Source organism: Eupeodes corollae, chromosome 1, assembly GCF_945859685.1.
Source record: "Eupeodes corollae chromosome 1, idEupCoro1.1, whole genome shotgun sequence".
Classification (NCBI taxonomy): domain Eukaryota; kingdom Metazoa; phylum Arthropoda; class Insecta; order Diptera; family Syrphidae; genus Eupeodes; species Eupeodes corollae.
Window position 1 is genome coordinate 192510788 of NC_079147.1, and position 20229 is coordinate 192531016.

The 20229-nt window shown below is 35.0% G+C and overlaps 1 protein-coding gene and 1 long non-coding RNA gene across 5 annotated transcripts in view; one reads left to right on the plus strand and one right to left on the minus strand.

The window, feature by feature from the left end:
• LOC129942221 (laminin subunit alpha-2) overlaps positions 1 to 16048 on the plus strand; it is a 359876-nt gene extending 343828 nt beyond the window's left edge. Inside the window, exons 7-21 of one of the 3 annotated variants that reach the window (XM_056051075.1) lie at positions 1468 to 2345; positions 2411 to 2892; positions 2964 to 3219; positions 3290 to 3680; positions 3739 to 4768; positions 4841 to 5037; positions 5098 to 5558; positions 5621 to 6379; positions 6443 to 6725; positions 6795 to 6945; positions 7008 to 7656; positions 13930 to 14548; positions 14618 to 14751; positions 14815 to 15043; positions 15107 to 16046. In XM_056051075.1, coding sequence (XP_055907050.1) covers positions 1468 to 2345; positions 2411 to 2892; positions 2964 to 3219; positions 3290 to 3680; positions 3739 to 4768; positions 4841 to 5037; positions 5098 to 5558; positions 5621 to 6379; positions 6443 to 6725; positions 6795 to 6945; positions 7008 to 7656; positions 13930 to 14548; positions 14618 to 14751; positions 14815 to 15043; positions 15107 to 15252 — 6665 coding nt within the window. In that variant the 3' untranslated portion in view covers positions 15253 to 16046. Of the gene's footprint in view, positions 1 to 1467; positions 2346 to 2410; positions 2893 to 2963; positions 3220 to 3289; positions 3681 to 3738; positions 4769 to 4840; positions 5038 to 5097; positions 5559 to 5620; positions 6380 to 6442; positions 6726 to 6794; positions 6946 to 7007; positions 7657 to 7822; positions 8156 to 13929; positions 14549 to 14617; positions 14752 to 14814; positions 15044 to 15106 lie in introns of those variants that run through there. The other 2 variants (XM_056051073.1, XM_056051076.1) reach the window with 2 other exon arrangements.
• A 2358-nt stretch (positions 16049 to 18406) lies between these two features.
• On the minus strand, positions 18407 to 19800 carry LOC129941061 (uncharacterized). Of its 2 annotated transcripts, XR_008780807.1 has the most exons (4): positions 19435 to 19800; positions 19105 to 19379; positions 18710 to 19044; positions 18407 to 18625 (listed from the first exon to the last, which is right to left on the minus strand). It is a non-coding gene; the product is annotated as an uncharacterized LOC129941061 (long non-coding RNA). The 2 variants fall into 2 exon arrangements; XR_008780806.1 differs by having other exon boundaries at positions 18407 to 19044.
• Positions 19801 to 20229: the final 429 nt, after the last annotated feature.

Below are 20229 nucleotides of genomic sequence, written 5' to 3' on the forward strand. Positions count from 1 at the left end.
AATTGTAGACAGTTCACCATTCCTTAACATAGTTATGGTAGACCTTATTTTCAAGCAGCTGGTTCTTTTTACGATTCTTACAATTTATTTTAATCCTAACTGGAAAAATCATGTTTTTAGTATACAAATTATTTTATGATCATTACTAGAAAAATGTATCTGGTAAAACCATTCTGCTCAAAAAGAGTTTTAACTTCAATTTATTCGGGCTTGCAAACTCTTAAATACAATATGGTTTATCTAGCTGGGCTGGTTCATATGCTAGTACTTTAATACATTTGTCGATTGCTCAAAAACAACTAATTAGATTCATTTGCAACAAAAATCCATTAATTGAAAGTTGGCCTTACTCAATTATTTGGGAATTTTACCTTTGAGACACCTTTACACTTTTAAAGTACTGAAACAATTTTTCAAGCAAAGTAGTAATATGCATAATGTCAATATTAATGTCAATGTTATTTTTAAGAGTAAACATTCTAAATGTTTTACTCTTTACTTTGGTGTCCCTCAAGGTAGTCACTTTGGCCCGTTATTATTCGTACTCTTTACTAACGATTTTGCGTCCGTCCTACTTAATTCTATGTTTCTTAAATATACCGATGGGGTACAAAATTGTCGTAAAATTAACTTTTTTAAAGACTGTTATCTTTTACAAGAAGATCTTCAAAGTTTCTGGGAACAGTGCAATGGTTTAGTTTTTAATATTGACGAGTGAAAATAAATTGTTTTACACGTTATTTTCTAAAACTATGCGATTCATTTAGCACCATATAGCACTGCGTATAACTTTTATTGACCACTTTGACTAAATTAATAAAAAAGCTAACAAGATTATTGGGTTTTATTTAAAAAATTCTCGAGAATCTATTGATCCTTGTGTTCCAAAAACTCTTTATGTCTCATTCATAAGATCTATCTCAGAGCCCAAGACAACTGGGTTTATATACGTAGACATAATAATAAAAAGAAAAACAATCCAGCGGTGTTAAATCCCACGAAATCCCACGATATTGGATGCCACGCCACATGCCCATGAAGTGACGCGTGATAATGAACTTACCAGAAGTTTCCTTTAACAAACCATTATTTTAGTAATAAATTTGTCCAATTGGCAAACGTTTTTTAGGAAAAAGAAACAGAGCATATGCCAAGTTACAGCTGTCAAAAAGACCAACTCCGAAACAAGTATTGAAAATAACACGTCTAACACCCGTTATAAAGTTACTGAAGAATGAATCGTAATTTTTGAATTTTTTTTTTAAATATTTAAGGATTTTCCTTGGATTTATTTTTTTAACTCAAGTAAAGTCTAGAAGTCTCGTTATATTACATTTTTCTTTTGACTTGCTACCAAAGCTAAACCATCTCTGTAGTTCTTAAAAACCACTTTTATTTTCATAATTTGTATGTATTTCAAAAACCCTTGAAAAATGTTACTTATGTAAACTTTTCTTTTCATTCCAGAATGCCTATGCAATCCCATTGGAGCGATAACCCTTATCTGCGAAAAACGGTCTGGTCAATGCCCGTGTCTATCGAACGTCACCGGCCGTCGATGTGATAAATGCCGTCCAGGTCATTGGAATCTAACAGCTGGTAATGGTTGTTTCGATTGTCGATGTGATCCAATTGGTTCGCGAAGCAACGAATGTAATCCCTGGACTGGCCAGTGCGATTGCAAGATCGGCATAAGCGGCCAACGCTGTGATCAATGTCAAGAGGGATTCTATGGCTTCAACAGTGAAGGTTGTATTCGTTGCGATCCGTGTCCGGTGGAAGGCCAGGTGTGTGATACCTTCAACGGTCGATGCATCTGTCCGCCGAATAGTCGAGGTTTGCGGTGTTCGCAGTGTGTTCCCGGCACTTGGGGCTGGCAGAATAGAGTTGGATGTATAAATTGTGACTGTGACATGATCGGTTCCATCGGGCAGATGTGCGATGAAGTTTCGGGGCAATGTGTTTGCCGGGAGGGATATGCCGGACGAAAGTGTGAAACTTGTGCTGTGGGTTACTTTGGCTATCCAGAGTGTCGTCGTTGCAATTGTGATGTTCATGGATCGTTCGTGCGACCAGATGGATTAATTGCCTGTGATACGAATGGGCAGTGTCCATGTAAGGCTCTGGTAATTGGTCTGAAGTGTGACACATGTCGACAGGGAACTTTTGGCCTATCGAACTTGAATCCCGAAGGTTGTACACGCTGCTTCTGCTTTGGCCGATCGGATCAGTGTGCCCAGAGTGAATGGTCATGGGGACACATTCGAATGCCAGGCTCAAGGAATTTAAGTATTCAGTATATGCATCCCTCCTCGGTGCCAAATAGTGAATTTGAGTATATTGTGGTAAGTTTGGCTAAAAAACAAGCCCAGCTAAAAGAACCTTGTTTAACCTTATAAACACTTTTCAGATCATTCAAATGGAAGGCAGCAAATCATATCGCGAAGATGCCGAACTAAGCTCAATGAACAATTTGAATTTGATACCAAAATCCACGGGGAACATATCGATCGGAGCCTATACGACCTTCTATTATCCCCTCTACTTCCAATTGCCTCCACAATTCTATGGCGATCGAACGAGTAGTTATGGTGGGAATCTTGTCTATACCCTTCTTACAGATGGCGGAGGCAATCTCCTGGACAGGAAGATCCTACTTCAGTTTCCATTAGTACAAATTCACTCCCATTCAAGACTTATCATAGACTTCTATGAATATGAAGAACGGATTTACACGAACAATGATACCTTTAGTGTTCCATTGCATGAGTCCTATTGGAAGCTTCATCAAAATGGACACGATGTCGATAGATCAACGATGATGGCTGCTTTGCAAAATATCAAGCACATCTTCCTGAGGGGAACAACAACAATGGACTTTGTACAAGTTATGTAAGTTTGGTTTTTTGATAGAGCTTTATGAACTGTCCAAGAGATTTCGAACGGTTTATCTTTCTTTCTAGAATTCAAAACGTCCACATGGATACAGCAATCTATATCTATGGATCGACCAATATGATCGCCAAAGGTGTCGAGAGGTGCAAGTGTCCGAAAATGTACGAAGGGCTTTCATGTCAAGACCCTGGTGCTGGATACTACCGATGGAAGAATAATACCGAAATTCACAGTACCTTCATTGAAGATCTGATTGGGCGAGCTGCTCCTTGTCATTGCAATGGACGAAGCACCGAGTGCGATCGAGAAACTGGAGTTTGTTTGGTAAGAAATATCGAGAGAGCATGACTCTCAAGACTGGCATTAACTTTCTTTTTTCACTGGTCTCTTGCAGAACTGTCGAGGAAACACTGGTGGTGATCACTGTGATCGTTGTGCCGAAGGCTTCTATGGTGATCCAAATATTGGAAGTTGTCGATCGTGTCCCTGTCCGGAGACAAGTCGAAATTTCGCCAAGGGCTGTACCGTGTGGAATGGGGAAGTGAGCTGCATTTGTCGCCCTGGATATACTGGAGCTTTGTGTGATCGTTGTAGACCGGGTTTCTTCGGGTCACCGCGATCGATCAACGGAACTTGTCGATCATGTGATTGTAATCTGGATGGCATTGCTCTGGATGAGTGTAATAGTGAAACTGGTCAATGTCATTGCAAACCAGGAGTTACGGGTCGTAAGTGTGATGTTTGTGTTGCCGAGAGACATTTCCTAGAAGATCGCCGGTGTAAACGTGAGCTTTTCTCCTTCTCATTCTCCTTCCAATTTTTGTCAGATTTTATTTATTTCAGTCTGTGATAATTGCACTTTAACCCTTTTGGATTATGTGGAACTTATTGGTCATAAGCTCCGGCGAGGTATGGCTCATATGGACTTAACTGGCATCCCTGCCCCTTGGTTGAAACTCGATGAATATGAGGAAAATCGTTTGGATGTAACTGATCAGTTGCAAGACTACACGGATGCCAAACGAATGATGCTCAACTATGACGATAACACTCTTCAGAAACTTGGTTCCTATGCAGAGAATAATAAGTTCCAATCGCGAAAAGCCGCTGCAACAGCTGCTAAACGAACTGAAGCTGTTACGATTCTGAGGAAAGAATCCGCAGACTTGTATTCAGATATCGGAAATGTCCGATCGAATATCATTAATACGATTTTTGCCCTAAACAATTATGGAACCGAAGATCATCACATGAGTTTGCCAGCAGTGCTGCAAGAAGCTCGTTACTATTTGCATCAAATTCAACAACATGATGAATCAGTGCAGAATATTCGCGGAACCTGGTCAAAGGCTTGGGATTTATTCTATCTACATGGCAATGCTTCAGATGCAGCTTTCGATTTGAGAGGTCGTTTGGAGATGTTCATGCGAGATTTGAACAATACGAACTATCGTCTGTCCGATGCTCGAATGTTCACTGATAAAACGTTCGAAATGTTAAATGAAATCGATGATATTCATGAGCATATTGTGAATTTGAAAAGTTATCTGGTGGAAGATCATGGTCAGATTAGGGAGCTTCAAAGTGAATTCGATCAATATGAAAACAATAGTTTGGTTGCGGAGACTGATACTTTTTTGGATATGATCGAGGGACGACAAGAACAATTGGATGGAGAAATTGATACTATTGAGAGATTGTCAAGGTATATGAATGATACTTTGGAAGAGAACGATAAGATACGTAAGGAAGTTTATAAACATTGGTTGCCAAAGGCTCAGAAACATGCTGCGAGATTGACCGAACGTTCGAATGAGTATATGAGGCAGTTCCAACCTACGAAGAATGGAGCCAGAATTGCGCTCTTAGCGAGGTAAGTTTGCAGTAGATGATGTCTTTACACTAAAATCTAACGTTCCAAAATGCACCTTTCTTTTCATTCTAGCTCTGCCCACAAAAACATTTCAGACGCAATCACAGCTGCACGAAGATCTTCCCTGGAAGCCAGAGAAGGTGTTTCTGAGGCCCAAAATCAACTCTATCCAAGTGATGGCAGCTCTGTCATCGAACGAGCCAAGATATCTCTCGGAAAATCAAAACTCTTACAAAAAGATGCCCTCAGAGAAATGGAAAAAGCTAATGGTAGGAATTGTTTTCTAAAATCTAAACCCATTTCTTAAATCAAACGTTTTTCTTTTGCAGTTTTAAAAATGAAAATCAAAATCCATGAAGATGAAGTTGAAGGCATCAAATCACGAATTATCGACGCAGGTATTCGAACAAACAACATCTCATCAATGCTTTCAACCCTCAATACTGGTGCTTCGAAGAAAATGGCCTTGGAAAGTATTGAAATGGCAACTCGCGTATCAGAACAAATGAATGCAGAAAATCGTAAAGCTCTCGATGTTAACGATGATATTTTAAGGCTGAGAGAGAAATTCAATATGCTCGAGCCTGATTTCGCTATAAAACTTGGCATGGCCGAGGAGAATATTTCACTGACAAAGACCAATATCCGATTGGCTAATATATCGTTGAATTTTGTGGAGGAACAAACAATGAGAGCACATCAGAAATTTGAAGTTTGGAATGATACAATGTCAAAGCAAATGCAAGAGTTGAGGGATAAGATCGCAAAGGCTCGACATGCAGCCGAAGGGGTAAGTTTTGTGGTCAAAAATGTCTGTTTTGCTTTATTCTTTACATTCTTTTTCGTCTTTAGATCAAAGTTTCTATTGAATCAGCCGATCCTAAGTGTGTTCGATCCTACTTGCCATCTTCATATGGACTATCAACATCGAATTCTATAAAGCTTAGTTTTGCTCTGAACAACGTTAATGGTAATTCACCCCTCATCTATATCCAAGGTCGAGATGGGAGATATATTGCAATGGACATGTATAAAAGACGGGTTCGTCTCAAATGGAATCTTGGTGGAAGCACTGAGACAATCACACATCCTCTAGAAATTCAAACTCGTGATCCACACTACGATGACGCCTGGTATCATGTCGAAGCCAATCGAACTTTGAATATTGGAAGTCTATTGGTTCGTCGTATGACAAATGTTGGAACACTTGCTCCTTCGATTCCTGTAACTGGAGTGACTGATTTAGAGTATACTCGATTTTTCCGAACTACTGCTGATAAAATATGGATCGGAGGTTATCCATCTGAAGCTCAAATACGTGATCCTTTGGTTGGCGAGGGCTTGAATGTGATTTTGCATCAGGTACAAGTTGATAATAAACCTTTAGGTTTGTGGAATTTTGCTCATTCCGAGGGTAAATGTGGAGGAGCTATGTCTGGAGCACAAGAATCAGCGGCAATGTCAAATGCCAGATATTTCAATGGACTTGGTTATGCTGAAGTTAAGAAATCCAGACCAAGACCGTATCGGAAGAATTTGTTTGCACTGCAGATGACTTTTAGGACACTGGACGAGAATGCTTTGCTATTTTTGGCGGTTGACGATAAAAATGTAAGAAAAAGTTAAAAGTCTCGAGATTTAAGTTACTTAGTCTTTTTGTTTGTTTTATTTCAGAATCGCTCAGTTTCAGTGACCTTAAGTCGTGGACGTATTCTCTTCCGAATCGACTATGGCGATGAATCCAAACTCGAGATCAATACAACAAAGAAATACAATAGTGGAAAATGGATTAAGATTGAAGCAGCAAGAGAATTTGTACCAAAACGAGGCACGGAGAATGGAAGCCTTCGGGTGAATAATGATACACCGATTACAGGATCACCCACAGTGCCGATTAAGAGCCATATGCTTCCGGATCTGTCGAAAGCTGTGTATTATTTAGGCGGAGTTCCTCCAGGTAAATAAACAGCACACACTAAACAAAACACAAAAAAGGACATTTCTAAAAATGTTGCTTCTATTTAAGGCTTCCGATCAGGTTCAACGAAAGCTCCTGGAGCTGATAATCCCTTCATGGGCTGCATGATGGATGTCCAGATCAATGGGGAAACTTATGATCCACTAGGAAGCTCTACATACTTTGGCGTTGAACAGTCCTGCAAAGATACCGTCACTAAGTACATTTAGACACTCATTCCTTAAACTCAAATTTGATTTAATTTTTATTTTATTTATTTAGAGCTGGCTTCACTGGTAGTGGCTTTGTTGAGTTATCTTCACAATCTCTCCGCAAACGATCAAATACCGGTTTTGTATTCCGAACTCTTCAGCCCAATACTTTGCTCCTTCTATCCGCCTATCCTCCAGAAGTTAGTGGCGACTACGATTCGAAGGACATCAAAGGCAACTATTCGATAAGTGTCCTCGATGGTCTCATTCATGTTTGGATAGACTCCGGACGATCAAATGTTAAACTTGTATCGAACTCTTCAGTGAACGATGGAGAGTATCATGTTGTAAATCTCATCAAAAATGGTCGTAAATTCGATCTTATGGTTGATGATGAGCTGCAAGACTCCAAAATCCTTACTGGTTCGCCAACTATGGTTAGCATGCCTCGAGAAGCAGGTGGCCTGTACGTTGGTGGAGCTCCAGAAAACGCTGAATATAAACCCTTAGCACCAACATTAATACCCTTAGAGGGTGCCATACGAGATATTGTGTTCAATAATAAGACTGTCAACTTTAATCAAGCTTTAAGCTTCTCAAATGTTCAAATTGGTAGAAATGGCCCTCAAATGGGCAGCTTTAATGGAATGTATGATGTTTTAATGAAAACCGAACCCATTGGAAAGAGTTTCACAACAGCTCCCGAAGGATGTCAAAGAGTGAGTAAAGAATTTTGTATTTTTTCATAAGTTTTTGGTGTTGTTTCTTTTTTCACTCTTTTGGAAATACTTTTTATAAATTTTATCTGTAAAATTGTTTGAGATTGTTTTTGTTTTTTTTTTTTTGTTTCTATTTACTTAAAATTTAAAATTTTTCTTTTTATAGGATTTTAGTTGTTAAACAATTTACATTAAACAAAAATGTATCTTTTATGGAGACTGTACGAGCTTTCAAAACAAAACCTTAAAAAAATTATAAAACTAATCAAAAGTTTAAACAAAAAATAACTAAAAAGCTAAAGCTCTTCTTTATGGTTGTGGTCTTAAATTAAAACTAAACAATTATTATAAACTAATACCAGATGGCGCTGAAGCTTCTTTTTGAATAAAAAATTAATTACTTATACAATATTTAAAGTAAAAAGTAAAACTAATTTATGTATATAACTTAAATATTATTAATTAATTAGTATGCACTTATTTAAAAAAAATAAAAAATTATATTTTATCACCTTAAAAGGCATATAATGTTTCTTTTACTTTGAATTAATATTAATAATAATTATAGAATTCATTAGATTTTGTAATAACTTTTTCATCATTATTCATAAATACGTAAATTCATTCATACGTACATATAACTGCTTTTCATTATCATGGCATTTTGTGTTGTTCGTTGAACAATTTTTATTTTTGTTGTTAACAAATAATATTTTATTGGATTTTGATACAAACAAACAAAAAAATAAATGCAATTTTTATGCAAAAAACTAAAAAAAAAATCTTTTATTTCATTTTAACTTACTTTAACTTTTCATCTAACTTAATCATCAAATGAGATTAAAAAACTAACATTTTTATACTTGGCAGTACAACTTTAAATAGTAGCAAGACTAACACAAAACGCTGTGGCAAGAAAAGTAGGTTATGTTGATGTTGTGTTTGGGGTAGTAGGGTTTTGAGAGGTTTTATAACTAACAATGTAATTTATTTGTTATTGTTACTTAGTTTGAATGATTTAAAATAAGGGTTTTGTTTGATCTCGATGTTTAAGCAATGTCCAAGTATTGATGCTCTAAATTCATACTTTATGGTTTCATATACTGATCCAACTTCTTAAATGCTTTTTAATCAAGTTTCAGCTAAGAGGAGTACTTTAGAGCTCCAATCAGTGCTATCTTACATCAATGGAAGTTCTGACTTCCACCTTTTTTATTGGAAACATGACAGTTCAGTTTTGTTGCGATACTAATTTTGCTTAATTTGAAAGATAAATGTTTGTAATTTTATTTTTTTATTTTAAAAACGACTAAATTCACTTTCGGTGATATTCAAGAAATTGAGAACTCAAGCAGATTGCTACCCAAAGAGTTGTCAATTATAAAAAGGTTTTTACTTAGAAGACACAAATTCTGGTTTTAAAAAGACTAATGTTGACACAATTTTTGGATTCTCTATCACTCCCAAATTATTTCGTTTATCTGCTCAATTTATTTTAAGTTCACAGAAAAACCCAATGTGCTTTTATTTGAAAACCAATTTAATGATTTTAAGAAATTTGTAGTCTGCTTTAGAAAAAGAAGTTCGTAGAGGATTCAAATTTTGTTCTGAAAGTCAATCCTATTCCTATTTGTGGTACAATTAAGATTTCGAAATTAATAACAAAATACTCAATCTCCTTTTAACCTTAGGAATGAAGTGTAAAAAATACAAAATAATAGTAACATTTAAATGCCCGTTTCGAAAAGATTGGTTGAGTATTCCAAAAAAAAACTAACGGTGTTAAATCGTATGATCTTAGAGGCAACTAATTTAGACAAACCGTGAAATTTCGAGACTACGACATTTTTCACCCAAGAAAGTTATAATTGGTCATGTGTGTGTTTCGTGTGCTTGGGTTTACCTTGATGTTCCATATTGTCTAAGTAATGATCTTGAATAGCTGATGAATTGTACTTGCAGCAGTAATGTATCTGAGCGTTCATTACGATGATGCACAGGCCTTACAACATCCAGTAACGCTTCCATTCTCTATTCTCTGGAAAAAAACACCTCAATTTGACAAGTAACAAATGTCAACGCTGCCATTTAATTTTAGTCAGTTGGAAATGGAGATGAAAAGTAATAGATATTTGATTTCGAAACATTTTAGAATTATTTACAAAGTTACCCTCTAGGTTTGTCATAATTTAGATTTTTATCCTTAAACGGGTATAGAAAAAGTTAACTTCATTATTGTTCGGAAATCCATTTTATTTCTTAGATTATTTCGATAGATCTAGTTATTTCATTTAAGAGCAGGGTATGAACTTATTAAAACTCGTATGTGAGTACTTTTGCACAATTAAGACAACTTAAGCACTCAATCAGCAATATACACAAAGTAAGGAATGTGACCAATAACTCTTCTTTGAGATTTTTGCTAAGTTAAATCAATTAACTCAGCTTGTCGATGAGCCAACTCGAATACCTGACGTTGAAGGTCAATCCACCACCACCCTAGACTTGTTTCTTACCTCTGACCCTAAAAAATACACAATCAGTGTATTATCGCCTCTAGGCACATCAGACCATTGTATCGTAACTGCAAAATTCTCACGTCTCAAAAACCCAGTTAAAGAAAAAAAGTGCTATGAGAACCGTTTGTCAATATGAGAAAGCCAACTTGGAAGGTCTCAATGAATTCTTCAGGAAATTTAACTGGTCACTATGCTTCCTCGATAGTGATGTGGATTCCAGTGCAGATATGGTAACAAATTTAATTCTTTGTGGAATGAGAAATTTTATCCGGTGAAATCTATCAAATACAAAGAGAACTCATGATTTGATTCGATCTGTAAAGAGGTTATAAGATCCAGAAAAGTAAGTTACCGTCGCTATAAAGCCAACCTGACTGAGGAAAACCGGAATAAGTTCAAACAATCTAGAAAGACCTTTCATATTCGACGAACCAAATTTTTGCATGATCAGTAAAAAATACTACAATGTCCCAAAGGTAGTAAAAATGTCTGGTCATTTGTAAAAAACACCACATCATCCTCGGTTCCAAAGCTCGTACACAATGACACTCCCTATGTAAGTTCGATTGATAAAGCCAATTTGCTTGCAGCACAGTTTGCTATTAATTCGAAGCTACAGATAGTGTCATGAGTCCTCCTGTAAATAAAAGCGTAAATGATTCTATGGGACGAATCTTCTTTCGCACTCGTGCAGTTGCAAGAGTACTCAAAGTCTTTGACATACACAAATCCGCTGTCCCGAATAAAATCTCCCCAATTGTTCTGAAGAGGTGTTATTCAACGCTGGCAAAACCACTGCGAAAACTTTTCCGCTGGCAAAACCACTGCGAAAACTTTTCCAGGCAAAACCACTGCGAAAACTTTTCCATCTTTCCTACTCTACAGGTCTCCTTCCGAGTGGATGGAAAATAGCTTTGTCCAGACTGTCCCGAATCCTGGCGAATCCTCCTCTCTCTCTAACTATCGCATAATTTCACTTTCTTCCTTTCTTTCCAAGGCCATGGAATTGCTGATCAATTTTCAGTTAAAGAAATATCTTGAAGAACGGAAGCTTTTTAATGACCGGCAGTATGGCTTTCGTAGCAATAGGTCCACTGGTGATCTGATGGTTTATCTCACCGAACAGTAGAACAAATCTTTACATCGTTTTGGAGAAAGTAAGATTATTGCACATGATATTTTAAAAGTATTCGATATATTTTAGCATCAGGCTCTCTTATCGAAAATGCGTGCTTTTGGGATTGATGAATCTCTTTTTCGTTGGATTAGAAATTACCTTTCTAACCGTTCAATACAAGTTGTATTGGATGGTTTCAAGTCTGAAATTCATAAAATAAATACTGGTGTCCCCCAGGGCTCCGTTTTGTCTCCGACTCTCTTCCTTATATTCATAAACGATGTTTGTCTGTCACTTCTATTCCATTAAACTGTTTCGCCGGAGACAGTACCCTCAGCCTTTCATACTCGTTTTTCGATTCACATCCTTGTCCTTCGGATGTCGACTACCAACGGCAGCGTATGATAAGCTCATTAAATTCTGATCCAGATAGCATTGTGCAATGTGGAATCAAAAACACTGCTTTGAAAACTCAATTCTGTCACAAAATAGTAACCTTCAGCCAATGCCACTATCCATGGGTGTTACTTGAAACGAGGAGACTGAATAGCTACAGAGTCCGGCAAAAAGATAGGGAATGGATTGGGACAGTTGGTGAGCATTTTGGTTGAGAATAAATCCTTGCATCATCGAGGTTTCTGGAAAAATTTAACAATGTCTTCAGGTGCCAAGGACAAAACGTCGCATATTTCGGCGAAAAAATAATTTCTCAATATTGTCATTCTTTTGGATAAGCTTGGGCATTGGCATAGAAACTGGAAGGTATCTTCCTCCGTCTCAAGGGCCTTACATCCTCTAAATAAATAGGATGAGCCGATACCCATTCTGTTCATGTGAGTGCTTAATGAATTGTTACCCGTAAGGGTACCTATTAGTAAGGACAGCTGAGGCGTACCTAGTTACAAATAGAATCTTCGGCCATAGATTCCTAGAAACTCTGGAAGTTTCAAGAGGTGCTCACCTGCTGTTTGAGATTTCAATGAATCGGACGAATGGATCGGACTGAGCATTGATCCGTTTTTTACCAATTTGTCTGCTTTTTCATTCTACCGTCAATGTCACAATGTTTTGGAACCCGACAGATGGTAACCGTGTTGGCTTAGCTGAGTAAACGAAGCTCCCAAGCGAATTTCTATACCAGTCTTGACTTTGTAACAGTGGCAGATATGGCCTTGATTGCTGCTTGACCGTCACGTCGATAAATATGTCTGTGCATTTGTCTTCCAAATTGTGGAAAGCAAGATTCTTTGTGGCTTCAGAAACCACCAGTAATATAGAAGATTTATTGATTTTTCTCAGGGTTACATGAAAAGATGATAGACCCTTCCCCGTTTTAAAACCTTCCGTAAAGACAGATACATAATTTATTTGTGTGAAACTGTTTTTCATCCAGTCCTTCCTTTTGGAAATTTCTGTTTGTGCTATTCAGTTGACATCTTTATACGGCTTTAAATAGTCTGTCTGAGTGCCACTATCTATGTCAATAGGGTTCTTTATTTTCTTATGACTAAAGGAACTCCTTTTCCAATTATTACACTGTGTTAGACGTAATGGGCTAATGGGCTATTCAGAGGGGCTAGAGAGAGCAATGTCTCCAGAACTGCAGTTGGTGTAGGCCTCGTACCACTTGTTGTACCTGTACTGTACATGAATACAATTCTTTGAAGAACTGGCCACCATACCAACCACGCGTTTTTTAAATATTGTTCTAACAATGGCAGTGTACATCCACAGAATAGTTTTAGGGCTTGGACTCCATCTTCTTCCAAAAATTCTGCTCCAAATATATATGAGGCAAAATAAGGCTTTTCTCTCTCATTTTTTTATGTTTTCTTTTCAGTTTTATTAACCCTCGAGAACCATTCAAGATATTTTGCCAGTACCAGCAATTTGTAGAGAAATTACCATTGATAGTAAAGGAGTCCATAATAGGAATGTTTCGTTTTCATTTGAATAGAACCAGTTCTGTTAAGAGGGTTTCAGGCAAAAGATTATTTATAATAATACGGAAAAGATTCCTAGAAAAAACGGAGCCCTCGAGCCCACCAGCTTATATTTTGTGAATATCAGATTTGAACCCGTCCAATACTACTTGAATTGAACGGTCCGAACGGTAATTACGTACCCCAACAAAGAAACCAATTTTCCAGAGTAACGATATTAACGTTTATAAACGAGCGTGAGAATTATGACTAAAAAAAAACCTTAAAGCTAATATTAGACGGCGTTGGCTCCCTGTCCTAAGAATGACGTCAAAATCTGTACCAAAGGTTTCACGTCGTGTAATCGTCAACGAAAAATTCTGTCAATGTGTTTGAAGAGCACATTGAAGAAGCTCACGTTGACACCTACGTCTGAGTCAACGCGTTGACACTTATCTATGGCCGTATAAGTCTTGCTTAAGGAATGGGTTAGTTAGTTAGAAGAAATTTTCAACATTAAAAAAAGAAATAAATGTTGAGGGTTTTAAATTCTATAAACTTTCCAGTTTTCATTTATTGTATCGTTTAAACAATTAGTTTGCCAAAGTAATGTTAGTCCAGTAGAATGATCTCTTCAAAAAGATTCTCTTTCAAAAGTTCAAATAGAAAAAACAATCCTCCAATATGTCTTTTGCTTCTTGCTTCTTCTCAACAGGTCGGCAGTTATTCCTACGAACCGAATGCCTTCAAATTCGGTGACAACCATCACAGTTATTCTCAATTGAATTTACAAGCCCGTAATTTTTGGCAACGAAACTTCCACATTGATTTCGATTTTCGTTCCTTCTATCCGAATGGTTTGATCTTTTTGGCTCCTGGCACCAAAGAAAAACAAAAACACTACGTTAGCCTTCTTCTCAAAGATGGTCATCTATTGCTCATAGTTCGTGGTCGAAGACGTGAAGAATTACAATTGACAGCTAAGTTAAATAACGGTGAATGGCATCATGTCATAATCAATTGTCAAGATCGTAAAGTTACGATGAGTGTGGAAATTGGAACAACAGATCAAAAAACTTCAGCGCAAATGAAAGTTCCGAAAAAAATCAGTGCATCATCGTCGATTTATGTTGGTGGTTTGCCAGAACAACCGGTGAATGTGCCAAATGAATTGGCCTTGAAGTTGGAAGGTTTTAAGGGATGTCTGAGAAAAATGAATATCAATGGAACGACACAGGATTTGGCGAGGCCAGGGAAACATTTGAATGTTGGACAGTGTTTTCCCAAAGTCGAAAAAGGATCCTATTTCCCAGGAGATGCTTATGCCATTTATAGTAAGTTTTTTTTATTGGATCTGACTTAAATGTTCCTAGATTAAAACAACTTTGTCTCTTTTTTTCCAGAAAAAAACTTCCACGTAGGAAAATATTTAGAACTCGAATTGGAATTCCGAACATCAGAGCTTAATGGCATCCTACTTAGTGTCTCAGAACCCAATGGCTTCCCAGCACTCTCACTCGAAATTCACACTGGAAATGTAAGTTCTATAAACAAGTTTTGAAAAAAATATGTTTTCATTAATTTATCTTTGTTTTTTTAGGTAATTTTATCCTGTGACCTTGGCGATGGCAATCCATTCCGAGTCCAATCGATTCTCCCATCGAAATATGCCATTTGTGACAATAAATGGCATAACATATCCGCCTTATATGACTTCGAGCAAATAGCACTTCGAATAGACAATCATCCAGCGATCATTTCACTGGCCCAACATCGAGTCAGTGGGAAAGTTCAGACGAAATCGGCTCTCTATATTGGTGGTGTTCCAGGTAAGTCTTCAATGTCCTTAAACACCTCCCTGAAAGTTAATTAAATACAATTTTTGTCTCTAGACATTGCTCCAAGTGGCACCCTTTTGACGAGAGAAAACTTCAAAGGATGTATACGAAATGTTTCTATTCGAAATGAACGACGTGACTGGATCGACATGGATGGTCTTCACAATGTTCTTCTAAGTGAATGTTTAGTTGTGAATTGATAAAAAACACACATTTTTAAAGTTTTTTAAAAAATATCACAACGATCATTACGTTCCCACCAAATGTGACGACACCCGACTTATAATCTATAAAAATACATTTTATTGATTCGATTTATCTGAATCACTGCCATATACGCTTAAATTTTAAGATTACTTTTCTTTTTAATAATAATAATAATTCGTCAACAAGAAAGAAAACCATAGACTGCCATTTTTTGAAAAATAAGAAAAAAACAAATTTTACATAAGCTTTGTTCAAAGTAGGCGCCCATAAATACGTAAATACAAACCAGTAACTGCATTTTATGTTTTCCAAATGACGTCATTTAAACGAGTAGTTAGAAATAGAAGATTTTGAAAGTTTTATTGTTTTCTTTTTGTTGAACTTTAAATAACACCAGAAACTTAAAATATTTATTTGAGTTGAGATACAAAAAAGAAAAACAAAGCAATAGTACACAATGAGGCTTGTTTTATGTTTTTTTTAATTTTTTTGTTTAATCTAATTATTTTTATAATTTTATTTGTTATTTTTGTTTATAATTTTCAATTAATTTATTATCATTTTTCTCCTTTAAGAAAAGCCACTTTATTATAAAAATACAAATAAAAACAAAAACAAAAACAAACACACACATAAATAATAAAACGAATCTCTTTAACTCATAAACATTTTACATAATATCCATTAAAATATAATTATTTATGTTTTAATTTAATTTAGTTTAAGTTGTTTTATTCTGTCTGTGTATAAATTATTTTATATATAGAAAGTAAGTAATATATATATTAACAATAAATATTAAAAATTAATTTGTAAATAAATTAGTTTGTAACAAACAAAAAGAATAGTATTAAACAATAAAAGAAGAAAGAAAATTATTTAAAGTTAATATTATTTTGTTAGTTTTAAATATTATCTACTTACATTTTTATAAAATAGAAGAATGTTAAAAAATTTACTTTTAAGTTATAAATACACATATATAAATGTAAATCATATTAATATTAAATTTTTTTTAAATAATTTATTGCTTTAAGTGTCATAGAGAAAGAAAGTTAATAAATATTAATATAAATTAATGATGAGCTTTACAAAAATATACAAATTAAGCTTATTTCTTCAATTTGAATTTTTAACTTTCTTTTGAACAAATCTGTAATAATTTTTTTATAATATTTATTTTTCTTCAAACTTGTTCTAAATAATAATTGGCAAGTTCAGACTTCATAAAAAACTTGAATTAAGGGCAGGTTTTAGGTAGTTTAATGGCAAACTGTCAAAATTTTGACTAACAACTTTGTATATAAAACCTATGAGGTGGCACCTCGGCGACTTAACCTTCGTATAAAGAATTTTCGAAGACACACTTTGGCTATGGCGAAGTTAAAAATAATTTATTCATGTTAACATAGGTTCTTAATACAAAGCTTTCAATTAAAGTTACTTCCTTAAGCTAAGTATAGACGATTGGATGATTTTTTAATATTGACCGAACTGTCCAAAGTTTTCCAAAAGCACCCAATTAGGTGACAAATGCCAATTTTCTATCAAGTAAATATTGGCCGTTCATATGGTTGGTTCTTGTTGGTTGGTTTTTGAATAAAATTGGCTGAAAATTCCCAACAATTTGGTATCTTCCAATTAATAAATGTCTGTTAACACAGTTGAAAGTTTGTATAACTTTTTTTCGTTGTTTGACCAAACGGCGACCTTTTAAAAAATTATAATAATAATTCTTTCGATTTTTATAGTTTTTAAATTATTTCAAAATCCTGTAAACTTTTGATGTTTCCTGCTCAAAAACTTTCTGGAATTTGGATTAAATTGTTTGGAAAGAACTTCATCCGATATCCAATTAGTGGACAATCGTTCAATTGTTTGCAAATACAAAATATTGGATGTTAAGACGATTACAAACGATTGCCTACAAATTTTCATTCTGTCACTTTTGGCAGATAAAATTGAGTGTTTACATGGTTGATACAAAATTGGTATAAGTGTTTTGAGAAAAGTCTGTCAATGTTGGAAGATCTTTCAATCGTATATACTGGCTGCGTTCAATGTCGTGTTGGATAGGGTTTCTTGAATAGCTTGATTTTTAGATACCTTGTTGAACGAGTATTGAGATAGCTGTCAAAAAATAAAAACTCTCAGCTGTTCACAAAAAGCAGAAAAACATTTAGCTTCGAAGTCAAGATAAAACATTTTGTAAGATAAAACATTTAATGGATAATTCAACTGATTCGTCGGACTATGATGAATTGAAAGATGCGTTTAAAAAAATAGTTAAAAAATAGATCATAATTATCTTTTAAAATTCGGAGTCAAATAGCTTCCAATTGTCTTTTATGTACAGAACATCCTTAAATACAACATTTTGTATCTTTTTGTTGAAATTGTTTTTGAAATTCAACCATGTGTTGAATCAGCTTTTCTGTCAGATACCTACATACCCCAGAAATTCTTTGATACTTTTCTGACATCTCAGCTGTTTTTGATCTGCTGTTATTTTACACGTAAAACACTATCAAAAAGGTATCTGGATCCCCTTTCTGTCTGAGATTGAACTCAGACACTTAGATTTACTATTAAGTTAAGTCTACTTGTGTCAAACTGCCAGCTGATTATATTTTTCTCATACAACTGAGAGCTGAACTTTTATATACTTTGATTTAGAAAATAACGTTTTCCATTAAGGAGGGTCAATTTTAAAATTAAAAAAAAACCTTATTAAAAAACTTTCCAATAAAGATAAAACCTTATTGATATGAGCTATAAGAAAGGTCTTATCTTTATTGGAGAGCCCCCGTAGCAATGACATTTGAAGGGTCCAATTCTTTGAATGTAAATTTTCACCAAGGCAAATTGGTTTTTCAAGCGTAATGAATTTCAATTTCAAAACTTTGCTTCACAAATCTCTACTTTAAGTTCTTAGAACTAAAAGCGCCAACAAAATTACTCTCTTAAACACACTCTTCAAGCTACAAGTCCACCACGATTTGTATTTTGTATTGTAAAGAAATATTAGTTATTTCGTTTCCAAATTGACAAGGAATCCTTTTATAGAAAACATTAAGGGCCCTATTATGACTTGCGAGTCGCAAGAAAAATTTAATAAATGTGACTATTTGGTATTACCGCTTGCGAATCGCCTAGTTGACATTCGCCTAAAATGTCAAAAAAATAGCGAATTGAAATCTCGCTCTATTACCACTAGCGAACGTTCGCTTTTATCTGTCAGAATCGGTCGAACTGTAATTCTTCGTGACTTGAAGAAATTTACTGTTAAATTTGAAATCGGTGGTTGTTTGTTTGTTTTATTTTGTTTTGAGAATAATTTTGGAAAATAAAGTAAAATGAGTTGCACTGGAAATAGAAAAAGGTAATGAATGCTTAAAATTAATGAATGCTTAACAATTGCAAAAATAATATAGAATTTTATTTGTATACCTAGCATAAAAAGAACCAACTCCAACCAATTTTCAAAGCTCGTTGAAATTATGGAGACAAACCTTGAAAATGCGAAAGGTATAGGATCTTTCGGATCTTCAAAAAAAAAACCAAGCCTGGTATTTTTGAAAAAAAAATTGTTCTTAAAAATAGCCCATTTACTTCTTTACCTACGAATGGAATATATTCACACCTAGATATCTTGACCGCTCTCCATTCAACCACCAGCTTTCCAAAAGATCCTTTAATTCAATATGATTCCACATAAAAGAGTCATGTGTTGAACCTGGATATCTGGAATCAATAAATCTTATAATTCCATTATTGTCACAGGCCTTGAAATGAAAAAAGTTTGAGTGAAATAATAAGAATCAATCTCTATTAATCTAACTAACCACCACTAACATTCAAACTATAAAATCCTTTTCTGTTTAAAAATTGATGTTGTAGCTGAACAGGAGCGATTATTCCAATGTGAGTCCCATCTACACAGCCCACTATTCTGGGTAATCTGGCCCTTTCAAAAAAGTAATAAGTAACTTCACTTAGAACTACTGAAACTTTTATATATGGTGGAATTGCAGAACTTTGAGTAGTTTTAAATCCTGGTGTAATGATGTTTAAAATATAACCAAATGCATGCTTATTAACGCGAAAATATGACACAAACCTATAAAAAGAAGAATAGAATTAAACTGAAATAGAATTCACGATTTTATTCTTACAAATTATCTGGAAGTTGAAGTGGGTTGGAGTTGTCCCTTAAACTTCTTCGTAATCTACACACCAATACTTTCTCCGCTCTTTCGTTTTTATCTTCATCTTCAAAAAAATAAATCAACACTGCTTATCATATTTTGTTTTATTTATTTTACTTTTTTCCAAATTGTAAACAATATATCATCAACAATAATTTTCAGTCTTTGACGTTTCACCGAGTCATGACGTTACATATTTCACTTCTTAAAGTTGGTAATATTGTTTTCAAAAGCGAACGTCGAAGTTCGCCTTTCATAATACCACGACTTAGGCAATTCGCCAAATCGTTCGACTTGAGTCGAACGTTCGACTCGCGAGTCATAATAGGGCCCTAAATAAAGTTTTTCAGAAAATAAATAAATAATAGAGTAATAAAGTTCAGCTTTCAGTTGAATGAAAAAACATTATCAACTGTCATTTTGATAGAAGTAGACTTGACTTGATAGTTAGGGAAATTTTTCTTGACTAACTTTTCAGTCAGCTTTCCATTAAAGTTGCCTTAATTGGAAGGTAATTTTTTGGCAGCTGGCCAATAAGATACTAGAAACTTGCCTAACTTTCAAGTCCCTTATGTAGTCTGAACTTGCCCATTGACTTTATAATTCGCAAGCTATTTGATGACTTATGAATACAAAACAAATGTATTCGCAACCCACTGATTAACTTCTGATCTAAACAAATTAAATTTATAAACTAATGGATATTCTGGTTGGAAAAATTATTAAGTGTACAATGTGCACTTTTATAAGCATTCATTTTAT